Source organism: Petromyzon marinus, unplaced genomic scaffold, assembly GCF_048934315.1.
Source record: "Petromyzon marinus isolate PM22_M1 ecotype Great Lakes invasive population unplaced genomic scaffold, UKy_Petmar_22M1.pri1.0 PM_G_Scaffold_68, whole genome shotgun sequence".
NCBI classification, from domain to species: Eukaryota; Metazoa; Chordata; class Hyperoartia; order Petromyzontiformes; family Petromyzontidae; genus Petromyzon; species Petromyzon marinus.
Window position 1 is genome coordinate 419,699 of NW_027423022.1, and position 23,977 is coordinate 443,675.

Genomic DNA, 23,977 nt, shown 5'->3' on the forward strand with positions numbered 1-23,977 from the left:
GGTTGATGTGGGTGGTGGTGATGATGGTTGATGTGGGTGGTGGTGATGATGGTTGATGTGGGTGGTGGTGATGATGGTTGATGTGGGTGGTGGTGATGGTGTGATTGATGTGGGTGGTTGTGATGTGGGTGGTGGTGGTGATGATGGTTGATGTGGGTCGTGGTGATGGTGGTTGATGTGGGTGGTGGTGATGATGGTTGATGTGGGTGGTGGTGATGATGGTTGATGTGGGTGGTGGTGATGATGGTTGATGTGGGTCGTGGTGATGGTGTGGTTGATGTGGGTGGTTGTGATGTGGGTTGTGGTGATGATGGTTGATGTGGGTGGTTGTGATGTGGGTTGTGGTGATGTGGGTGGTGGTGATGATGGTTGATGTGGGTGGTTGTGATGTGGGTGGTGGTGATGATGGTTGATGTGGGTCGTGGTGATGATGGTTGATGTGGGTGGTTGTGATGTGGGTTGTGGTGATGTGGGTGGTGGTGATGATGGTTGATGTGGGTGGTTGTGATGTGGGTGGTGGTGATGATGGTTGATGTGGGTCGTGGTGTTGATGGTTGATGTGGGTGGTTGTGATGTGGGTGGTGGTGATGGTGTGGTTGATGTGGGTGGTGGTGGTGGTGATGATGGTTGATGTGGGTGGTGGTGGTGATGGTTGATGTGGGTGGTGGTGATGTGGGTGGTGGTGGTGATGGTTGATGTGGATGGTGATGATGATGGTTGATGTGGGTGGTGGTGATGTTGGTGGTGGTGGTGATGGTTGATGTGGGTGGTGGTGGTGATGGTTCATGTGGGTGGTGATGATGATGGTTGATGTGGGTCGTGGTGATGATGGTTGATGTGGGTGATTGTGATGTGGGTGGTGGTGATGGTGTGGTTGATGTGGGTGGTGGTGGTGATGATGGTTGATGTGGGTGGTGGTGGTGATGGTTGATGTGGGTGGTGGTGATGTGGGTGGTGGTGGTGATGGTTGATGTGGGTGGTGGTGATGTTGGTGGTGGTGGTGATGGTTGATGTGGGTGGTGGTGGTGATGGTTCATGTGGGTGGTGATGATGATGGTTGATGTGGGGGTTGGTGGTGACGGTTGATGTGGGTGTATAGATGTTGTGTGTGTAGTGTATAGTGTAGTGTATGTGTTGATAGCTATGTATATAGATGTTGTGTGTGTAGTGTATAGTGTAGTGTATGTGTTGATAGCTATGTATATAGATGAGTGTAGTTTATTATGTAGTGTATAGTGTAGTGTATGTGTTGATAGCTATGTATATATATGGTGTGTATAGTTTATAGTGTAGTGTATGTGTTGATAGCTATGTATATAGATGTTGTGTGTAGTTTATAGTGTAGTGTATAATGTAGTGTATGTGTTGATAGATATGTATATAGATGTTCTGTGTAGTTTATAGTGTAGTGTATAATGTAGTGTATGTGTTGATAGCTAAATAGAAGCATTGTTTCACTCTGTCCCATGTGTGTGTCTCTCTCTGTGTCTCTGTGCTGGCTCTCTCTGCTTGGATGTCAGTATATGTGTCTGTGATCTGTACTCTATCACTCTTAACCTATAATTTAGCAATCTTTGAAATAACTTAATCAGCCAGACCATGCGTTAATTGTGTTTTGACCGACCCTCTGTGCTGCATTATATTGTTTCCAAAATTTTACTAAATCTTGTTTCAATTTGATGTGCTTCTCCATCTCTCTGTGTTTCCTCTCTCCCTTAAATTTAGCTCTTCTATACCTGATGATGATTGCTTGCTTTGCAATCGAAACGTCGTATGCTATCATGTAATTTTATTTCATTATTATTTATTATTTCTACGTGACTTTACCGAAAAAAACAAAGAGTATTTTCAACCGCAAGTTCAAAAGTTCAAGTTTCAACCGCAAGTCCAAAATTTCAAGTTTCAACCGCAAGTCCAAAAGTTCAAGTTTCAACCGCAAGTTCAAATTTCAAGTTTCAACCGCAAGTCCAAAAGTTCAAGTTTCAACCGCAAGTTCAAAAGTTCAAGTTTCAACCGCAAGTCCAAAAGTTCAAGTTTCAACCGCAAGTTCAAAAGTTCAAGTTTCAACCGCAAGTTCAAAAGTTCAAGTTTCAACCGCAAGGTCAAAAGTTCAAGTTTCAACCGCAAGTTCAAAAGTTCAAGTTTCAACCGCAAGTTCAAAAGTTCAAGTTTCAACCGCAAGTTCAAAAGTTCAAGTTTCAACCGCAATTTGAAAGGCACCACGGGCGTGAGGTGGCGGCTCTCCCTGCTGGTGGAGTTGGCATGGTGGGCAGCTCTGCCAGTCGCCCCCCCACCCACCCAGTCAGTTGACCTCCCCACCACAATCCGAATTGTCTTGCGACCTCCTGCCGCGTGAGCTTCTGCCATTCCACTTTGGCTCCTCGCTCGTTCGTTCCGCCACAGGTTGCCATTGCGACGTCGCTCCGTGACATTGCCACTAGGCGGGGCTTCCCATGAAAGTGATAAAACTGTCTCATCTACCGGCGGCGGGCGCTTATAGACAATACGACTTTTTTTTTGAAACACGACAAAACAATTTGCGGGAAAAGTTAATTTTTTTATTAGAAAAGTAATTTGTCATCTCGAGCTGCTTTGTGGGGCGATGTCCCAACTCCCCCTTAGTGGATGAACCAACGCAGCAGCCCCCAGGTAGTGATTACATAAAGAGCCTCAACTCAGCGCACAACTCAAACGCCTGGAGACGTGGCAGCAGCAGCAGTCGAATCACGGCCGCACGCAGCAGCAGCAGCAGCAGTAACGGCGTCATCCAGCAGAAGAGACGATGTGATGCAGCCACGACCGTCAATTAACCCTACAGGCCGGCAGGTGTCACCCTGTCATTACACAAGTTAAGGGATCAAAGAGGAGGCACGCGAACAACAAACGAGCACGGGGAAGACGCAGGTCGTCGCGAGCGGGGGAAAAACAATAGAAAGTGTTAAAACCGACGGGGGAGCGCCGTGAGAAAAACCCAACGGGACACGAGAGGCAAACGCTGAGACCCCGAGTGGAGGACGCGCCAGCGAACACGACTACAACCGAGTGGGAGGAGACGGCGGCGGAATCGGCGTTGGCGTTGGCGGTGAGAAGGCGTCGCCGTGAATGGAGGCCACCGCCGCCGGAGACGACAAGCTGGGCAGGGGGAGAGAAGGGAGTGGAAGGTGACGAGGGTGGAACACCGACCACCGGGCAGACCCTCATTGAGACCGTGAGAAGGCCAAAGTGGTCGCGACGTTTGTGCCGCCCGCTCTCGTTTCCTGTTTTTGTTTTACCGGGAAGCGGTGCGCGTCATCATCACGTCGCCCCAGTGCTAGCGATGCTTACTACACAACGCACCGGGTACTCGTTTGAGGCCGAGTCGACCTAGTGGAGGCCCAGGACCGGTTCAGATAATCGTCATTGGTGTTGGCCGTGAGCGGGAATCAAATCCGGTGTCGCCGGGTTCGTAGGGCGGCGTGCTGACCACTATACCACCGCTCCCCACACGCACACACACACATACACACATACACACACACATACACACACATATACACACACACATACACTATCGCTACACTATCGCTCACACATACACACATGCACACACACATACATACACATGTACACACATACGTACACACATACATACATATACATACATACACACATACACACACATACATACACACACATACACACACACATACACACACATACAAACATACATACAAACATACACACACATACACACATATACAAACATACATACACACATACACACACACATACACACACATACACACATACATAACAACAACCGCCATTCGCCACTAAGTGGCGGTGACGTCACCACGACGCTTGTGCCAGGCCATGCGCACCTTGAGGCCACGTGGAGTGTCTAACGCCCGCTGGCAGGAGGTCACGGGACAGACCCAGCAGGTGCCACGGGTCGACTGACAGAACATGCTCTTCTGTCACTATGTAGTTCAGCAGATGTTCTTGCTTGCATCCATGATGGTGCGTGGATGCGCCGATGCCGGAACAGCGTGTTGGTAATGACAAGCCCATGGGCTGCACAAAAATTTAGCAGCCTCCTGCCGCTGTTATTGAGCTGATCTGGCTCATGCCTTCCAATCACTCCAGACCAGGTGACAGCATCATGACCAACTCAGGTGAGCACCTTTGACAGGTGCTCACCTGACTCATCGGCCTTGCCTGCATCCCTCCATGGATGTTCGTCTTCGGTGGGGGCATAACTAACCACGACCACCACTCCTTGCCTCCGGTTGATGGGAAGGCGAGCCCAAAGTTGCCTGGGGCTTACAGCTTCCCCCACCTCACCGCCACGCTTCCACGCCCCTTTCATTCTTTTGTTTAGATAGAAGAGCCACTCGCTCTCTGTTGTTTAGCAGTCTCCTGCCCCGAGTAGAGGACTATCCACCCCTCATAGTGGCAGGAGCCAGAGCCGGTCTACCGGACCTGCTGAATATCGCAGAGATCCAGGCGGTTCCGGTCCAGCTCCCGACAGAGGAGTGGCAGCCTCTCCTCCGCAGTGAGTGTTCGAACATTCCACGTGGCCACGCGTAGTGGTTTTTTGTTGTTGTTTCTGGAGGAGCTCCGATGGTGAGGATTCAGTCTCCCGGCTCCGCCAAATGGGGTTTTGGCCAGGAGATGTCATAGATGCCTGTCCTCCGGCACAAGCTTATTAATTAAAAATTTCATTCATGATTTAGTCGTAATTAATTGAAGGTGGAGGGGTCCAGATCCCCCATTTGGTCGCTGTGGTGGTCACAAACACCATGAAGGGAAAGGCCAATTTAAATTGTCCCTCCTCCCACGGCACCGCCCACGACAGCGTTGCAGTCCGGCACCACGAAGAGGTAGGGGGTTGTTTTCTTGCTCCCCACACACACACACAGACACACGCACACACAGACAAACTCACACACACACAGACGCACACACACAAACGCACCTGGCCGTGTCGTGCAGCGCGTCAGTGACGGCGGTAACGAGGCGGCTGAACGAGGGCCGCCAGGAGCTCTCCTGCTGCCAGCAGCTCAGCATGAGGCGGCGGAGAAGCATGGGGCAGTCCATGGGGCACGGCAGACGCCAGCCGCCCTCTACTGCCTCCATCACCTGGGGGGTACGAGACCCATAGACTACTCACACAGAGACCCATACAGTACTACTCACACAGAGACCCATAGAGTACTACTCACACAGAGACCAATAGAGTACTACTCACACAGAGACCCATAGAGTACTCACACAGAGACCCATAGAGTACTACTCACACAGAGACCCATAGAGTACTACTCACACAGAGACCCATAGAGTACTACTCACACAGAGACCCATAGAGTACTACTCACACAGAGACCCATAGAGTACTACTCACACAGAGACCCATAGACTACTCACAGAGACCCATAGACTACTCGCACAGAGACCCATAGAGTACTACTCACACAGAGACCCATAGACTACTCACACAAAGACCTATAGACTACTACTCACACAGAGACCCATAGACTACTCACACAGAGACCCATAGACTACTCACACAGAGACCCATAGACTACACGTACAGAGACCCATAGACTACACACAGAGACCCATAGAGTACTCACACAGAGACCCATAGAGTACTACTCACACAGAGACCCATAGAGTACTACTCACACAGAGACCCATAGAGTACTACTCACACAGAGACCCATAGAGTACTACTCACACAGAGACCCATAGACTACTCACACAGAGACCCATAGACTACTCACACAGAGACCCATAGACGACTCACACAGAGACCCATAGACTACTCACAGAGAGACCCATAGACTGCTCACACAGAGACCCATAGACTACACACAGAGACCCATAGAGTACTCACGCAGAGACCCAGAGACTACACACAGAGACCCATAGAGTACTCACGCAGAGACCCATAGACTACTCACACAGAGACCCATAGACTACTCACACAGAGACCCATAGAGTACTCACAGAGACCCATAGACTACTCACAGAGACCCATAAACTACTCGCACAGAGACCCATAGACTACTCACACAGAGACCCATAGACTGCTCACACAGAGACCCATAGACTACTCACACAGAGACCCATAGAGTACTCACACAAAGACCCATAGACTACTCACACAGAGACCCATAGACTACTCACACAGAGACCCATAGACTACTCACACAGAGACCCATAGACTACTCACACAGAGACCCATAGACTACTCACACAGAGACCCATAAACTACTCACACAGAGACCCACAGACTACTCGCATAGAGACCCATGGACTACTCGCACAGAGACCCATAGACTCACCACACAGAGACCCATAGACTACTCACACAGAAACCCATAGACTAATCACACAGAGACCCACAGCCGCACACAGAGACCACAGACTACTCACACAGAGACCGCAGACACACACACAGAGACCCATAGACTACTCACACAGAGACCCATAGACTACTCACACAGAGACCCACAGCCGCACACAGAGACCACAGACTACTCACACAGAGACCCATAGACTACACACAGAGACCCATAGACTACTCACACAGAGACCCATAGACTACACACAGAGACCCATAGACTACTCACACAGAGACCCACAGCCGCACACAGAGACCACAGACACACACACAGAGACCACAGACACACACACAGGGGTGCCGGTGCTGAACTCACGTCCCGGTTGCTCATGTCCCAGTATGGCCGTTCGCCGTACGACGTCACCTCCCACACGACGATGCCGTAGCTCCACACGTCGCTCGCCGACGTGAACCTGAGCTGTGCGATGGCCTCCGGGGCGGTCCAGCGGATCGGGATCTTCCCCCCCTGGTGGGGAACATTCACAACGGGACCTCGCCCTCGGGTCCGGCACGCGGGGCTCTCGCGGCCCGACGTCGTCGGCACGCGGCGAAGGGTTTGCCGGGTCAAAGCCGGCGTCGCGAGTTTGCGCCGCCTCGACGCGCCGAGCGGCGCGTCGAGGCGGCGCGCCGGACCGCCACCTCACAAGCGACGGACGCCCCGACGGTGGCGTTGTCCTCGTGCCGTTCGCCCCTCGGCGTCGTTCCCCGGTGTGACGTCGGCGAGACGAGACCGTCAAGAAACCCGTCTCCGGTGTGGACCCGTGAATCCCAAAGACAACGGCACCGAACGCTGCACGTTCGCACTTTCACCGCGCGTGTGTGCGTGTGTGCGTGTGTGTGTGTGCGCGTGTGTATGTGTGTGTGCGTGTGTGCGTGTGTGTGTGCGTGTGTGTGTGCGTGTGTGTGCGTGTGCGTGTGTGTGTGTGTGTGCGTGTGTGTGTGCGTGTGTGCGTGTGTGTGTGTGTGTGCGTATGTGTGTGTGTGTGCGTGTGTGCGTGTGTGTGTGTGTGAGGTTAATGCATTTCGCTCGACGCACGGCGGCGGCAAGTACTTTCGGCGAAAAACGGAAGCCCCTTAGGGAGCGGTAACGCCGCGCTGACACACGCCGGGCCAGCGCGGCTTTGCCTTCTCCTCGACTCCGGCCGAACGTCGGCCGAACGTCGGCCGAACGTCGGCCGTCGACGACGCCGGCGCTTCTTTTTTCCTGCCCCGCCTTACCCGGGAGGTGTACGCTCCCTCGGGGTCGGCGTCCAGTAGAAGCGTCCGCGAGAGGCCAAAGTCGGACACCTTGCACGTCAGCTCGCCACTCACGAGCACGTTGCGGGCGGCCAGGTCGCGGTGCACATAGCCCCTGCGGGACAGGTACTCCATGCCCGATGCGACGTCACGCAGCATCCCGAGCAGCTGGGTCACCACGAGGTGCCCCTTCTTCATCTACACCGTGCCCGGCCAGAGGGGGGAGAGAGGGCGGGAGGAGGGGAGGAGAGGGGGGAGAGGGGGGAGGAGAGGGGGGAGAAGGAAGAGGAAGGGAGGGAGAAGAGGAGGCGATGAGGAGCCGCCTGGTTGTCGTTGTGCTGCTTGTCGTGCGGCCGTCTGGAATGCTCTTCCGGGAGCTGCTATGTGCGTTTAAGTCATTGTTGTCTAAACTAATTTGTTTAGAACTCTCGCTTGTTGTGTTTAGTTTGCCCCCCCCCCCGCGCCAGTTGGCTACGTAAGGTACAAAGGAAGTTTGACGCAGACGCGTGCAGTTGTCACCACAAGCGGAGCCCCGGTTAGTAGGATCTACGGCACACACACACAACAACGCCACCGTGTGCTCTCCATTTGTGGACAGTTACACACACAACCACTGAGGAGTGTGAGACTGCAACACACCGATGATCGCATCATTTGGCATTGCCACTTCTTACCCTGAGGAATAAATCCAAGGAATGGTTTTCCATGAATTCGGTGATGATCATGACAGGTTTACCTTCGTCGAGAGGACAAGAAAACCAAACGTTAGCAATCCACGCACAGCATTCACGACTTATACCGTAACATCATCACTTGGTCACATACACACCTTGTATCTCTGCCAAGATGCGTCGCTGTGGGTTCATACACAGGGACTCCTCTACTTACGAATGTTCCTCTTACGAACTCTCAGAGGTACAAACAAACCTGTTCGTACGTCCGGTTGCCCGTTCTGAACCGAGAGTCAGAGGTTCAACCTCTGCGCAATAGATGGTGGTGGCATCTACATCTGCAGAACGTGAAGAACTAGTGGCATCTACATCTGCAGAACGTGAAGAACCAGTGGCATCTACATCTACAGAACGTGAAGAACCAGTGGCATCTACATCTGCAGAACGTGAACCAGTGGCATCTACATCTGCAGAACGTGAAGAACCAGTGGCATCTACATCTGCAGAACGTGAAGAACCAGTGGCATCTACATCTGCAGAATGTGAAGAACCAGTGCATCTACATCTGCAGAATGTGAAGAACCAGTGGCATCTACAGCTGCAGAATATGAAGAACCAGTGGCATCTACATCTACAGAACGTGAAGAACCAGTGGCATCTACATCTGCAGAACGTGAAGAACCAGTGGTATCTACATCTGCAGAACGTGAAGAACCAGTGGCATCTACATCTGCAGCACGTGAGGAACCTGTGGCATCTACATCTTTAGAACATAAAGAACCAGTGGCATGTAGTGTATAGTAGTGTATAATGTAGTATAGAGGAGTGTAGTGTATAGTCGTGTATAGTGTTGTGTATAGTGTAATGTGCAGTGTGTATAGTGTAGTATAGAAGTACACCACACCGGTGTGTTGGAGAGCAAATCCACAACATTTCCAATCTGAGTACAATCACCAGTGATTACAACAACGGGCATAATCAGCTGGACAGCCAGCTACATAACAGACTTGCCAGTTTTAAACTTGGTTCGAAGCTTTTGTGACTGCAGGAATTAATCTTTGTTTTTTTCGGTAAAGTCACGTATAAATAAGAAATAATAAAATAACATAATAGCGTCCGACGTTTCGGTTGTATACATCTGGGGTTATGTATTTCCCCTCTCTCTTAAATTTAGTTCTTCTGTACCTGATGATGGCTGCTTGCGTTGCAACCGAAACGTCGTACGCTATTATGTTATTTTATTACTTCTTATTTATATGTGACTTTACCGGAAAAAACAAACAAAGATTAATTGCCAGTTTTTAGTTTGTTTAAAATGCGTGTGGCATCGATTGGACGTTCTCGAAGCTCACTCTTGGTGACGACGCCCTCCAGGCGGACGATGTTGTCATGCTCGAACTGGCCCATGATGCTCGCCTCACACAGGAAGTCCTGCTGCTGCTTATGCTTGCTGGATCCGCCCTTCAGCGTCTTGATGGCCACGCGCACTGTCGCCGCCCCTCCGCTGCTGCCCTGGCGCTTCAGGTATCCGACGTGCACCTTCCCAAACTCTCCTGCGGGCCGAGGGGTCGATGACAGTGGGTAGCACGTAGAGCAGGTGTGAGGACCCCCCCCCCCCCCCGTCCAGCTGCTAAGTAAGGTTCGTCACGTGAATAAAACGTGCCGATTGCTTGCTGGTTGTGCACTGGCCGGTCGCTGTGTGGTGCATGCGTTGGGGAGTGTGAACCCACGGCAAACGACGGGGTGCTGCAAAACAATGTTAACACTTTTCGATTTGAAGCTTTCGTGACTGCGAGGATTCATCTTCTTTGGTTCTTTCGCTAAAGTCACCACCACGTAGAATGAGACTAAAATAATAAATTGCTAAAATAAAATAACGTGGTAAAACTCTCACGACGTTTCGGCCACAACGCAAGCGGCCTTCATCAGGTGAAGGGGACGAGACTGTCTGGAGGACAGCGCTGTCCAGACAGTCTCGTCCCCTTCACCTGATGAAGGCCGCTTGTGTTGTGGCCGAAACGTCGTGAGAATATTATTGTGTTATTTTATTTTATCAATTTATTATTTTATTCTCATTCTACGTGACTTTACCGAAAGAACCAAAGAAAATGTTAACACTTATATTGGACTATTGGTTTTTCATGGAAAGAGAACGGATAATAATAATACTACGCTGTAACATGATAACAAATCCATAATGGAGATTTTTTTTCTCTGGTTAGTGCACGTAAATTTATAAATGTATGGTTAAACTCGCCACCACCCGACCCAGCCAACTAGTAAGGCTTGTCACGTATGGATGATCTGGGTTCGCGAAAGCCTACGTGTTAAACATGATAACAAATGTAACGTTAATAGCTTCCAAAAGTCAAAGAGTTTCTCCCACTCGTTCGCCGTCGTTGTCACCGTGCGCCTGGAACCTTCTCCAGGCGGTCTCCAGAGCCCCGGAGGCACAAACATTTCTTGCGGCGGCGTTGCAAATTCTCAGCAGTGTCAACATTTGAAGTGGGCGCCCTGTGAGTAAGTTTTAGTTAACGGGTACCACGGTACAGACGTGCCCGCCCCCGTCCCCCCCCCCCCCCCCCCCCCCCGTTCACCTGCTCCGATGACGCGTCCAAGTTTGATTCGCGAGGCGTCGATTTCCGTCGCGAACTCGCGGAGAGCATCGCTGGGCTCGTCGTAGTCGTGTGGGTCAATGTACAGCCTGAAGCCCGGCATCTTCACTGTGGGTGGCAACGGCGAAATCAACCGTGCACAGGGTGTGTGTGTGTGAGTGTATGAGGGGTGGTGTGTGAGGGGTGGTGTGTGTGGGGTGGTGTGTGTGTGAGTGTCCGGCAAAACAACCCCCTACCTCCTCGCGGTGCCGGACGGGAAACTCTGTCGTGGACAGTGCTGTGGGGGGAGGGCCAATTCCGATTGGCCCCTCCTCTCATGGCGTCTGTGACCACCACAGTGGCTAAACGGGGGCTCTGGATGGGTACGAGGGGCCGGTAACCCCTCCACCTTCAACATTTTTACCACGAAACTACAAATAAAAAATTTAACTAATAAGCTTGTGCCGGAGGCCCCGGGGGGACAGGCGTCTATGACGTCTCCTGGCCAAACCCCAATTGGCAGAGCCAGGAGATTGAATCTCTACCCTCGGGTCTCCTCCAGAAACAACGAAAAGCCACTTCGTGTGGCCACGTGGAATGTTCGAACGCTCACTGCGGAGGAGAGGCTGCCACTCCTCTGTCGGGAGCTGGACCGGTACCGCCTGGATCTCTGTGGCATTCAGGAGGTCCGGTGGACCGGTTCTGGCTCCTGCCACAATGAGGGGTGGACAGTCCTCTACTCGAGGCAGCAGACTGCCAAACAACAGGGTGTGGCTCTTCTTTTGAACACAAGAATGAAGGGGGCATGGGAGCGTGGTGATGAGGTGTGGGAAGCTGTAAGCCCCAGGCTACTTTGGGCTCGCCTTCCCATCAACCGGAGACGAGGAGTGGTGGTCGTGGTTACTTATGCCCCCACCGAAGACGAACATCCGTGGAGGGATGCAGGCAAAGCCGATGAGTCAGATGCCTTCTATGACCTGTCACAGGTGCTGGCTAAAGTGGCCCCTCGGGATAGAGTCATCTTGTTTGGTGACTTCAATGCCTGAGTTGGTCATGATGCTGGCACCTGGTCTGGAGTGATTGGAGGGCATGGGCCAGATCAGCTCAATAACAACGGTAGGAGGCTGCTTGATTTTTGTTCAGCCCATGGGCTTGTAATTACCAACACGCTGTTCCGGCATTGGCGCATCCACACAACATCATGGATGCATGCCGGGTCCAAGCAAGAACATCTGCTGGACTACATAGTGACGAATCAGCGGATGCGAGCCCATGTCTTTGACACCAGGACCTACCGTGGAGCTGATCTGCCCTCTGACCATCGACTAGTCATCTGTGAGATGCGCCTGCCATTCTTCCACTCCGGTGGTGGGTGTACACCCAGGACCCCATTCCAACCTAAAGTGGCCTAGTCTCAGTTATCTGATGAAAGTTGCAAGCGAGAATTTCATCATCGCTTGCGGCTGGGGTTGGCATCGTCCCCCACTCCTCCTGATGTCGAGGGTAAATGGGCGAGGTTTAGGACTGTGACTCATGCAGCTGCATTGGCTGCTTTGGTTACGCAGTCCAGACCTCCCCAGAGACCCTGGCTGAAAGAGGAGGTGATCAGGATAGTTTAGAAAAAGCGACAGGCCCACTGTCATCGGCTACAGAATCCCACATCAGAGAATGAGGAGGCTTACCGCAGCCTTCGCTCGGAGGTTCGGAGAGCCGTGAGGCGCTGCAAGGATGGGTGGTGGTCGTGGGTTGCTGAGGAGATGGAGTCTGCCTCAGTGGCCCGTGATCACAAATCTCTATTTAACTCCATCAAAAAAGCAACCTGCAGCGCCACACCTATTACCAACATTAGGGGAAAAAACGGTGATCCAATCTCCGACCCCCAGGAACCGGTTTGCAGATTTGCTGAGCATTTCTGTGAGGTCCTGGAGGAGGGAAAATCTCTCAGCCAGGAAAACATCATGGCACAAAGTGGGGATGACCCTGCTGAGGCTGCGGTGCCTCAAATATTGGAAGAAGTCACCCCCTGTGAGTGGCTGGCTGAGGTGCCATCTGTTGAGGAAGCACTGAAGGCGATCCGGAGTCTGAGACCAGGAAAGGCACCGGGCAGAGATGATCTCCCAAGCGAAATGCTGAGGGAGGGTGGCGTTTGTGCACAGACTGCCCTATATGACATTATAACAACAGTCTGGACCACTGGACAGGTTCCACAGGATTGGAAGGATGCCCTGGTGGTCCCCCTCTTTAAGAAGGGGGACCGCACAGACTGTAACAACTACAGGGGCATCTCACTCCTCAGTGTGCCGGGAAAGGTCCTGGCAAGAATTATTCAACATCGCCTTGCCAGGCACGCTGAGGAGAGGCTTGCGGAGCCCAAATGCGGTTTCAGGAAAGGGCGGTCCTGCACAGATGCGATATTTTCTGTCCGTCTGCTACAGCAGATGTGTAGGGAATTCCAGCAAGACCTACATCTCTGCTTTAGTGACCTGGTCAAGGCCAGGTCACACCGCCCTCTCCAGCTGCGACATGATTCCCAGTCGCACGCTCGTTGTCACGCGCTTCGCTCCGTCCCCGTTGCTCGAGGGTGAAGATGGCAATGGCGGTAACGGTGATTGTGGTTGGTGTGCTGGTGGCAGGTGGGGTTTTTGCCACCTCTTCGTGGGAAGAGGAAGAACACTGTCTCTCAATAGTGGAGGAGCGGAGAGCGACTTGTGCATGCATCAATGTCTTGAGTGGCGTACCACTACCACCACCAACATCGGAGGGTGGAGGAGCGATGCTCACAACAACGAGCGGAGCGCCGGGTGGCTAAAGCACAGCGGGTTGGCACAGTAGGGGGCACAGGTGGTGCATCAGCCAGTCATCTCAGTCAGTCGACCTGTGGCACCTGCTGGGTCTGCCCCGTGACCTCCTGCCAGTGGGCGTTCGACACTTCGCGTGGCCTCAGGGTGCACATAGCCTGGCACAAGCGTCGTGGTGACGTCACCGCCACTTAGTGGCGAATGGCGGTTGTTGTTGTGAGTGTATGAGGGGTGGTGTGTGAGGGGTGGTGTGTGAGGGGTGGTGTGTGTGTATGTGTGTGAGAGGTGTGTGTGTATGAGGGGTGGTGTGTGTGTGTGTGTGTATGAGGGGTGGTGTGTGTGTATGAGGGGTGGTGTGTGTGTGTGAGTGGTGTGTGCGTGTGTATGAGGAGTGGTGTGTGTGTGGGTGTATGAGTGGTGTGTGTGTGTGAGGTGTGTGTGTGTGTATGAGGAGTGGTGTGTGTGTGTATGAGTGGTGGTGTGTGTGTGTGTGAGAGGTGTGTGTGTATGAGAAGTGGTGTGTGTGTGAGTGGTGTGTGTGTGTATGAGGAGTGGTGTGTATGAGGTGTGTGTGTGTATGAGAGGTGGTGTGTGTGTGTATGAGGAGTGGTGTGTGTGTGTGAGAGGTGGTGTGTGTGTGTGTGTGTGTATTAGAGGTGTGTGTGTGTGTATGAGAGGTGTGTGTGTATTAGAGGTGTGTGTGTATGAGTGGTGTGTGTGTGTGTGTATGAGTGGTGTGTGTATGTGTGTGTATGAGTGGTGTGTGTGTATGAGGTGTGTGTGTGAGAGGTGTGTGTGTGAGTGGTGTGTGTGTATGAGAGATGTGTGTGTGTATGAGATGTGTGTGTGTGTGTTTTAGAGGTGGTGTGTGTGTCTGTGCGCGCGAGGTGGAGCAGCGTTTACCCCGCACGCTGTAGAAGCGAGGTCGTCTCTCTTCGCGAGGCTCCGACTCTGCTGCTTGCCAGTGACCACTCCTCCTCCTGCTCCTCCTCCTTCAAACGCAACGCGATGCACGCAGCCATCAAGGCGGCGGCGGCGGCAGTGCTGAAGAAGCGAGTTCGCTCTGGAGGGTGCCGCCTCTTACCCAACGTTCAGGGAGATTGCCTCTTGGTGGTGCAGCCAGATCACGTGGGAACACTCAGAACGCCCGTGGGACCCCCCCCCAGTGTGACCCCCCCCAGTGTGACCCCCCCCCAGTGTGACCCCTCAGTGTGACCCCCCAGTGTGACCCCCCCCAGTGTGACCCCCCCCCCCAGTGTGACCCCCCCCACCTCTTCTTGACGATGATGCAGGCAGCAGCGATGAGCAGCATCAGCCCCACGAGGCCAGCGGACAGCAAGGAGGCCCAGAGGGTCACTTCCTGAGTCGCTTGTGCTGGGGGAGGGGGAGGGAAAGAGTTACAAACACATCCTTCACTTACTACAACAACCACAACAACCACAACAACCACAACAACAAACACAACAACTACAACAACACCACAATAACCACCAACACAACAACAAACAACAGGACAACACCTACAACAACAACCACAACAACTACAACAGACAGGAGGGGTGGGGTGGTGGTGCTGTTGGTGGGGTCGTGGTAGGTTGGTAGTGGGGTTGGTGGTGGCGTAGTGGTTGGGTGGGGATGGTGCTGGTGAGTGGTGGTGGTGGTGGGTGGTGGTGGTGGTCCTTGTGGCGTAGTGGTTGGGTGGGGATGGTGCTGGTGAGTGGTGGTGGATGGGTGGTGGTGGTGGCGTAGTGGTTGGGTGGGGATGGTGCTGAGATGATGGGGATGGTGCTGGTGAGTGGTGCTGGTGAGTGGTGGTGGTGGGGTGGTGGTGGTGGCGGCGTAGTGGTTGGGTGGGGATGGTGCTGGGGTGGTGGTTGGTGGTGGTGGGGTTGGTAGTGGTTGGTGGTGGGTGGGTGGTGATTGGTGGTGGGTGGTGGTGGTGCTGGTTGGTGGTGGTGGGGTGGTGGTTGGGGGTTGGTGGTGGTGGGGTTGGTGGTGGTTGGTGGTGGTGGGGTTGGTGCTGGTTGGTGGTGGGTGGGTAGTGGTTGGGTAGTGGTTGGGTAGGGTTGATGCTGGTTGGTGGTGATTGGGTGGTGGTGGCTGGTGGTGGTGGGTGGTGGCTGGATTGGGTGGTGGTGATGATTGGGTGGTGGTGGTGATTGGGTGGTGGTGGTGATTGGGTGGTGGTGGTGATTGGGTGGTGGTGGTGGTGATTGGATGGTGGTGTTGTTGCTCACGTGCGGGAGACGTCTGGAAGTGGAGTGTGGGGCTGTAGTCTCCGTAGCCGGCGGCGTTGCGAGCGCGGACCTGCAGTGAGTAAACCGCGGCATGCCAGAGCCCCGTCACGGTGATGCTCGGCACGCTGGAGATCAGCCTCATTACCTCTCTCTCGTCGTCGTCATCCTGGTGGGGGGGGGGGGTACAGATGGGGGGGGGGTACAGATGGGGGGGGTACAGATGGGGGGGGGATGGGTTCAGACTCATCCCACAGAGACCCATTGAACCTGGGTCACGTGGTTCACGGCATATTGTTGTGTTAACTCTACTGCCCTCCACTTGCTAATGCAAAGACAAAGACCCCCCGTATAGTGTCAGCAGACTGTCGGGGCGAGTGCTGTTAGCGACCACCTATGGAGGCACACGAGGGGGTGGGTGGTCAGCACCACGCCCGGCCGCCTTTGTATCCACAGTGGTGATGTTGTTGTATACGGCCCTTTTTCCACAATTAATATCCATAAGAATATTTACGGATGCATACACCTAGATTTCTTTTTCCTTTCTTTCGTGACAAACAATATATATTTTTTTAAGGAATAAAACCCGTAAGCCAGAAACACGAAAAACCAGATGTCAGTCATAAACAGGCCATATATATATAAAGAAATAATAAAACTCTCAAGGCGAGGATGTAACAGCTATCGGCAAAAATCTCCAGATGAACAAGAGTTTGATGGGCCCCTTAGGAAAGGTCCCTCCGAGGTCAGAACACCAAGAGAGCAGACACGGAGACGCCAACAGGGTAAATCGTATACATATTCTTTTCCTTATTTGCCAGTAAAACAACAACAAAAAATCAAAAGGCAACAACAAGAATAAGATAGAATTAGCAATCATAACGCTCACTCCAATTAAGAACAGGCCACCAGACACATCAGTGAATTATTATCCAATGATTAATTCGCTATCAAATGATTTTCACCTTTAATACTTTTACTGTTAAAACAAAGCTTGGAGCAGGAATACCGAGTCATATCAAAGGTTATCGAGAAGGAATGAGACAACGGGCAAACTTGCAAAAGAGTTTAAACAATATCCCAAGCAACCCCGACCACCTTTGTCTCTCTCACAGCGTGGAGAAGCAGGAATTACACCTTATCACAAGGGGCCATCTGGAAAAGCTAGCTGGGTTTGATAAGGAGACACACCCACCCCACACACGGCAACCAGGCAAAGAAAGTTTTAAAGAAAATTGCAATATAATATTAATAATAACAACGTGTTAACCTTACACGACATTCCATTATAGAACCTTACAGAACCAAGGGATATGGATTCCAACAATCAAGAAACGGACCTCTTAAACTCAGGATGATAATTATTTTTCTTTTTAATAATTCCATCATAACAATTCGAACCTCGGTAAAACCGAGAGGTGTCGGGAGGACGTAGTTACAAACACGAGTCTTGGCGAACATGGGACCAAATGGTATTTGAGAAATATAAGTCCAAAGTATAAAGAGGTGCTCCCGACCACCTTTGTTTCTCCCGAAGAGCGCGAGAGAGGAATTTCACGCCAGGGCAACCAGATCGTTGTCGCGGGGACCATCTGCCACACACGGGACTTAGTAGTGGCCCCCACCCCACCCTGCACACGGGCAGCAAAAGAGCGAGCGAGCTTTAAGTTAAACTGTCACACATTTATAAACACACAAAGTGACGAAAATTAATAAACTAAGTAAGAGCCAAGGTAACGGGGTGGATTAGGCTGGTAGAATGTGGAGTCGAAATGATATTTGCAAAGTATAGAGAGATGGGAAGATCCCGGCCCCCTTTGTCTTTCCCTGCAGCACGTGATAAAATGCATACGCTCGGAAGAGCATCTTCACTTGGAAATAAATCAAATACTATGAATCACAAGCAGGATCATAACTGTGTATGATAAGATACCAACTGTGATGTGAAATGTTAAACTTGAAAAAAAATCTTAACCATTTCTTTGTGCGTCGAAAACGTGTACGAAAAGGGGGGGGGGACCCGCCCCTCTCTCTGGGTGGATGGAGTAGACAACCAGACGCCTTCAAGATGAATCGAGGTGTCTGTTGTCTTGATGTTTATGGCTTGAGGAAAGACCCGAACAGAACCGTGTCATAAATGACACACACACAAACATACACACTGACACACAAACCCCCCCCCACCACCGACACACGAACCCCCCCACCGACATACGATCAGATCAAAGATAGCTCCGCCTCGTGAGGGGGAGCCGAGAAGGAGAGAGATTTTTGGCGTAAAAAGGAGCCGTTTCAGCATTGAAATCAGCTCATCAGCCCTCGGGGCCAGCTCAACAGAAGAAGACTCATCTCAACTCATCTCAGCAGAAGACCCGCTCAACTCATCTCAGCAGAAGACCAGCCATCACCGACGCCGGAGACGCCTCTACAACTCGCCGAATTGGCGAGTGTCGCCGATTGGCGTCCCGCTGCCGCTGTTAGCGGCCAGCGCCACCACGAGCGAATCATGAGCCTGCAATCTACAACCGCCGACGACGGAGCACCAGCGTGCCAGCTGCTCGCAGACGCACTGCGCGCATTACCTACCGTCCACGTACAATCGCGCCGCTGCGGGCGTGCTTCTAACGCCGTCTACCAGACGGTCATCGCAGCTACAACAACGTATCTACTCGTTCACCAACGTCCGTCGAGTCCGAACCAACTACTGAAAGAAGAATCAACTGATACGTATGATACACTGCCCCCCACTACACGACAAACCAGACATCTGCTTGACGCAAAGAATCGATTCCAAACATTGGCCTACTCTTTCACCACTCATACCATTCAACACACACACACACACGGGTCATTAACAAAGCCTAAAACCTCAAGCCATTGAACCATCCGTGATTGTGGAAACATCGCAACGACCAAGTGAATAATCCATCGTTTTTAAGAGTGTTCATAATTTTCCTCTGTAATATTGTGCTGGGGCTGTACTTCTAACCGCATAAATTACCAACTGACCCATTAACAAGGATTAATTCTTGGCACCTCACCACGGAGCGCCGCTCGCGGGGGTGAAGAGCGTGCTCAACCGGTTCCCTGTCAGGGATCTGGCCACAATTAATTAAAAGATTGGCCCGAGATAAGGATCTAAAAAGGAAACATCGCCACCCATTGAGTCGGGTTGAGAAGTCGATTAGAAATACTTGAGTCGTTCGTTAATATTTTTCTTTCTACATAATCTTGCTGGTATCCACGAATGAAATAACGAATTCAAACGCATATTTGTGCCTCCAAGAATAATAGTGGTTGGAGTGCCCTTTCAACGAGTAGCGTTGGATAATAATCAGTCATCCTATTGTTAACAACGTGACAATAATTGCATTAAGGGCCGCGCATGATCAATGACCGAATGCTGTGTTGTGTGACAATTCAAGTAACGAAGCATTGCGGCCATCGAGTGGTGTTGATAAGGTAATTAGAGGTATTTCAGTCGAACGCTTTAAATTCATAATCGTTATGAATCAATGAACGAACATCAACGTGGTACTGTGCTGACGATTTCAAGCATAATAACTTCGCATATCAGAATGTATTAAGGATTGGATACGAATCAAAGACCAAGTGCCGTATTGTGTAACAATTCAAGTATACGAGTTTGCATATTATAAAGTTAAGGTTTGATAGAATAGTTCGCATGTTTTTAATCTCTCTCTCAACAACCGATCGATTGCGTTACGCGTCGGGAATTAACCACAGGTGCCGCTATCGAGGTGAAACAACGCAATCGTGATGTTATCATGTTAACGCTGTGTTGAAATTCCAAATCCCGAGATTGAGTTTTCATATTATCCAAAAATTATCTGAATCCTGGGGACCTATCATAAGCACACTATCACCACACATAATCCATAACACACATAATTCATGATGTTCAATCGAGAGTAATCGTATCCTTATCGATAATACGGAATTAAAGAGCAGAGTCGAATCGACTCTCTCTCATTCACGCTCACAACGCCTGCGTCACTGCATACGATTAATTGCGTTATTCCAATTCATAACACAATCCTCGTCACCGAGGCTCGACCTGATAATCCATAACGACCTGCATTATCATAACCACGCCCACTCGCATAAATTAATACGATTATCTCTCGAATCAGCATAATTTATGCGCATAATTACACTGATTAACATAATTTCGGATAAATTATGCGAATCTCAAATTTCAGTTAATTTTCATTATTTTCATCAATTTTCATAACACCTATATATACAACAATGTTTACTACACACCGCACCAGGGTACTCAATTTGAGGCTGAGTCGACCTAGGGGAGACCCAGGACTCGTTCAGATAATCGTCACCGGTGCCGGTTGCCATGAGCGGGAATCGAACTCAGGACGCCGGGTTCGTAGCGCAGCGTTGCGCGTACCGCTGCACCACCGCTCAGCACGCACGCGCGTGCAAGTAAAATGGATAATCGCGAGCCGCTACGCACCTCGTCAAAGCATTTGACTTCATAGTCCAGAACGCTGCGGGCAATCACAGCACGTGGTCACGCGCTAACTCGTTTGTTTACCCCCCTGGCCCCCGTCTCGAGGTGCGGTGAGTGACAATCGGTGTGCGTTTCCCCTTGCTGCTGAATGAAATACGAGTTGCGGTGAGATGTTCAAACACCAAGCAGACGGACGCCGCTTTGCGAGCCATCAACTCAACTTGCAAAAGCCACACACGCGGTGCTTTGTGGTGAACATGCGAACATGGCTATGATGATGATAATAATAACAGATGATGCATTGTCTTTAAGAATAATAATTAGAGTGGTATATGCATTAAGAATAATATAATTATAATGTTACATGTGTAGTGGAGTAACGCACGCGCTGGGGGGGTTTGCAAGCGGTGTGCACGGATGTGTGAGGTCGCATTGGGGCGAACAGGAGCAGCGAGAGACGCCGAGATAAGATGCAGAGCGGTGATTTGCTGGCTGCAAATGCAGGCGGACAATTTAGATGCAGAGCGGTGATTGCCTGGCTGCAAATGCAGGCGGACAACTAAGATGAAGAGCGATGATTGGCTGGCTGCAAATGCAGGCGGCCAACTAAGATGCAGAGCGGTGCTTGGCTGGCTGCAAATGCAGGCGGCCAATTTAGATGCAGAGCGGTGATTGGCTGGCTGCAAATGCAGGCGGACAATTTAGATGCAGAGTGGTGATTGGCGGGCTGCACATGCAGGCGGACAAATAAGATGCAGAGCGGTGATTGGCTGGCTGCAAATGCAGGCGGCCAATTTAGATGCAGAGCGGTGATTGGCTGGCTGCAAATGCAGGCGGACAATTTAGATGCAGAGCGGTGATTGGCTGGCTGCAAATGCAAGCGGACAACTAAGATGCAGAGCGGTGATTGGCTGGCTGCAAATGCAGGCGGCCAACTAAGATGCAGAGCGGTGATTGGCTGGCTGCAAATGCAGGCCGCCAACTAAGATGCAGAGCGGTGATTGGCTGGCTGCAAATGCAGGCGGACAACTAAGATGCAGAGCGGTGATTGGCTGGCTGCAAATGCAGGCGGCCAATTTAGATGCAGAGCGGTGATTGGCTGGCTGCAAATGCAGGCGGACAATTTAGATGCAGAGCGGTGATTGGCTGGCTGCAAATGCAGGCGGACAACTAAGATGCAGAGCGGTGATTGGCTGCAAATGCAGGCGGCCAATTTAGATGCAGAGCGGTGATTGGCTGGCTGCAAATGCAGGCGGACAATTTATATGCAGAGCAGTGATTGGCTGGCTGCAAATGCAGGCGGACAACTAAGATGCAGAGCGGTGATTGGCTGGCTGCAAATGCAGGCGGCCAACTAAGATGCAGAGCGGTGATTGGCTGGCTGCAAATGCAGGCGGCCAACTAAGATGCAGAGCGGTGATTGGCTGGCTGCAAATGCAGGCGGACAACTAAGATGCAGAGCGGTGATTGGCTGGCTGCAAATGCAGGCGGCCAATTAAGATGCAGAGCGGTGATTCACTGGCTGCAAATGCAGGCGGACAATTTAGATGCAGAGTGGTGATGGCTGGCTGCAAATGCATGCGGACAATTTAGATGCAGAGCGGTGATTGGCTGGCTGCAAATGCAGGCGGACAACTAAGATGCAGAGCGGTGATTGGCTGGCTGCAAATGCAGGCGGCCAATTTAGATGCAGAGCGGTGATTGGCTGGCTGCAAATGCAGGCGGACAATTTAGATGCAGAGTGGTGATTGGCTGGCTGCAAATGTAGGCGGACACTAAGATGCAGAGCGGTGATTGGCTGGCTGCAAATGCAGGCGGCCAATTTAGATGCAGAGCGGTGATTGGCTGGCTGCAAATGCAGGCGGACAATTTAGATGCAGAGCGGTGATTGGCTGGCTGCAAATGCAGGCTGACAACTAAGATGCAGAGCGGTGATTGGCTGGCTGCAAATGCAGGCGGCCAATTTAGATGCAGAGCGGTGATTCACTGGCTGCAAATGCAGGCGGACAATTTAGATGCAGAGTGGTGATTGGCTGGCTGCAAATGCAGGCGGACAATTTAGATGCAGAGTGGTGATTGGCTGGCTGCAAATGCAGGCGGACACTAAGATGCAGAGCGGTGATTGGCTGGCTGCAAATGCAGGCGGCCAATTTAGATGCAGAGCGGTGATTGGCTGGCTGCAAATGCAGGCGGACAATTTAGATGCAGAGCGGTGATTGGCTGGCTGCAAATGCAGGCTGACAACTAAGATGCAGAGCGGTGATTGGCTGGCTGCAAATGCAGGCGGCCAATTTAGATGCAGAGCGGTGATTCACTGGTTGCAAATGCAGGCGGCCAATTTAGATGCAGAGCGGTGATTGGCTGGCTGCAAATGCAGGCGGACAATTTAGATGCAGAGCAGTGATTGGCTGGCTGCAAATGCAGGCGGACAACTAAGATGCAGAGCGGTGATTGGCTGGCTGCAAATGCAGGCGGCCAACTAAGATGCAGAGCGGTGATTGGCTGGCTGCAAATGCAGGCGGCCAACTAAGATGCAGAGCGGTGATTGGCTGGCTGCAAATGCAGGCGGACAACTAAGATGCAGAGCGGTGATTGGCTGGCTGCAAATGCAGGCGGCCAATTTAGATGCAGAGCGGTGATTCACTGGCTGCAAATGCAGGCGGACAATTTAGATGCAGAGTGGTGATGGCTGGCTGCAAATGCATGCGGACAATTTAGATGCAGAGCGGTGATTGGCTGGCTGCAAATGCAGGCGGACAACTAAGATGCAGAGCGGTGATTGGCTGGCTGCAAATGCAGGCGGCCAATTTAGATGCAGAGCGGTGATTGGCTGGCTGCAAATGCAGGCGGACAATTTAGATGCAGAGTGGTGATTGGCTGGCTGCAAATGCAGGCGGACACTAAGATGCAGAGCGGTGATTGGCTGGCTGCAAATGCAGGCGGCCAATTTAGATGCAGAGCGGTGATTGGCTGGCTGCAAATGCAGGCGGACAATTTAGATGCAGAGCGGTGATTGGCTGGCTGCAAATGCAGGCTGACAACTAAGATGCAGAGCGGTGATTGGCTGGCTGCAAATGCAGGCGGCCAATTTAGATGCAGAGCGGTGATTGGCTGGCTGCAAATGCAGGCGGACAATTTAGATGCAGAGCGGTGATTGGCTGGCTGCAAATGCAGGCGGACAACTAAGATGCAGAGCGGTGATTGGCTGGCTGCAAATGAAGGCGGCCAACTAAGATGCAGAGCGGTGATTGGCTGGCTGCAAATGCAGGCGGACAATTTAGATGCAGAGTGGTGATGGCTGGCTGCAAATGCATGCGGACAATTTAGATGCAGAGCGGTGATTGGCTGGCTGCAAATGCAGGCGGACAACTAAGATGCAGAGCGGTGATTGGCTGGCTGCAAATGCAGGCGGACAATTTAGATGCAGAGTGGTGATTGGCTGGCTGCAAATGCAGGCGGACAACTAAGATGCAGAGCGGTGATTGGCTGGCTGCAAATGAAGGCGGCCAACTAAGATGCAGAGCGGTGATTGGCTGGCTGCAAATGCAGGCGGACAACTAAGATGCA

At 51.7% G+C, this 23,977-nt stretch overlaps 1 protein-coding gene across 1 annotated transcript in view; it reads right to left on the minus strand.

Annotated features, from left to right (window-relative positions):
* Positions 1 to 2,544: 2,544 nt before the first annotated feature.
* LOC142920142 (ephrin type-A receptor 3-like) overlaps positions 2,545 to 23,977 on the minus strand; it is a 41,148-nt gene continuing 19,715 nt past the window's right edge. The window contains exons 5-14 of the mRNA XM_076062599.1: positions 15,925 to 16,090; positions 14,959 to 15,061; positions 14,591 to 14,679; positions 10,893 to 11,018; positions 9,648 to 9,848; positions 8,299 to 8,360; positions 7,607 to 7,822; positions 6,705 to 6,854; positions 4,958 to 5,121; positions 2,545 to 3,132 (exon numbers count right to left, since the gene is read on the minus strand). Of these exons, the coding sequence (XP_075918714.1) occupies positions 3,033 to 3,132; positions 4,958 to 5,121; positions 6,705 to 6,854; positions 7,607 to 7,822; positions 8,299 to 8,360; positions 9,648 to 9,848; positions 10,893 to 11,018; positions 14,591 to 14,679; positions 14,959 to 15,061; positions 15,925 to 16,090 (1,377 nt within the window). The 3' untranslated portion in view covers positions 2,545 to 3,032. The remainder of the gene's footprint in view (positions 3,133 to 4,957; positions 5,122 to 6,704; positions 6,855 to 7,606; positions 7,823 to 8,298; positions 8,361 to 9,647; positions 9,849 to 10,892; positions 11,019 to 14,590; positions 14,680 to 14,958; positions 15,062 to 15,924; positions 16,091 to 23,977) is intronic.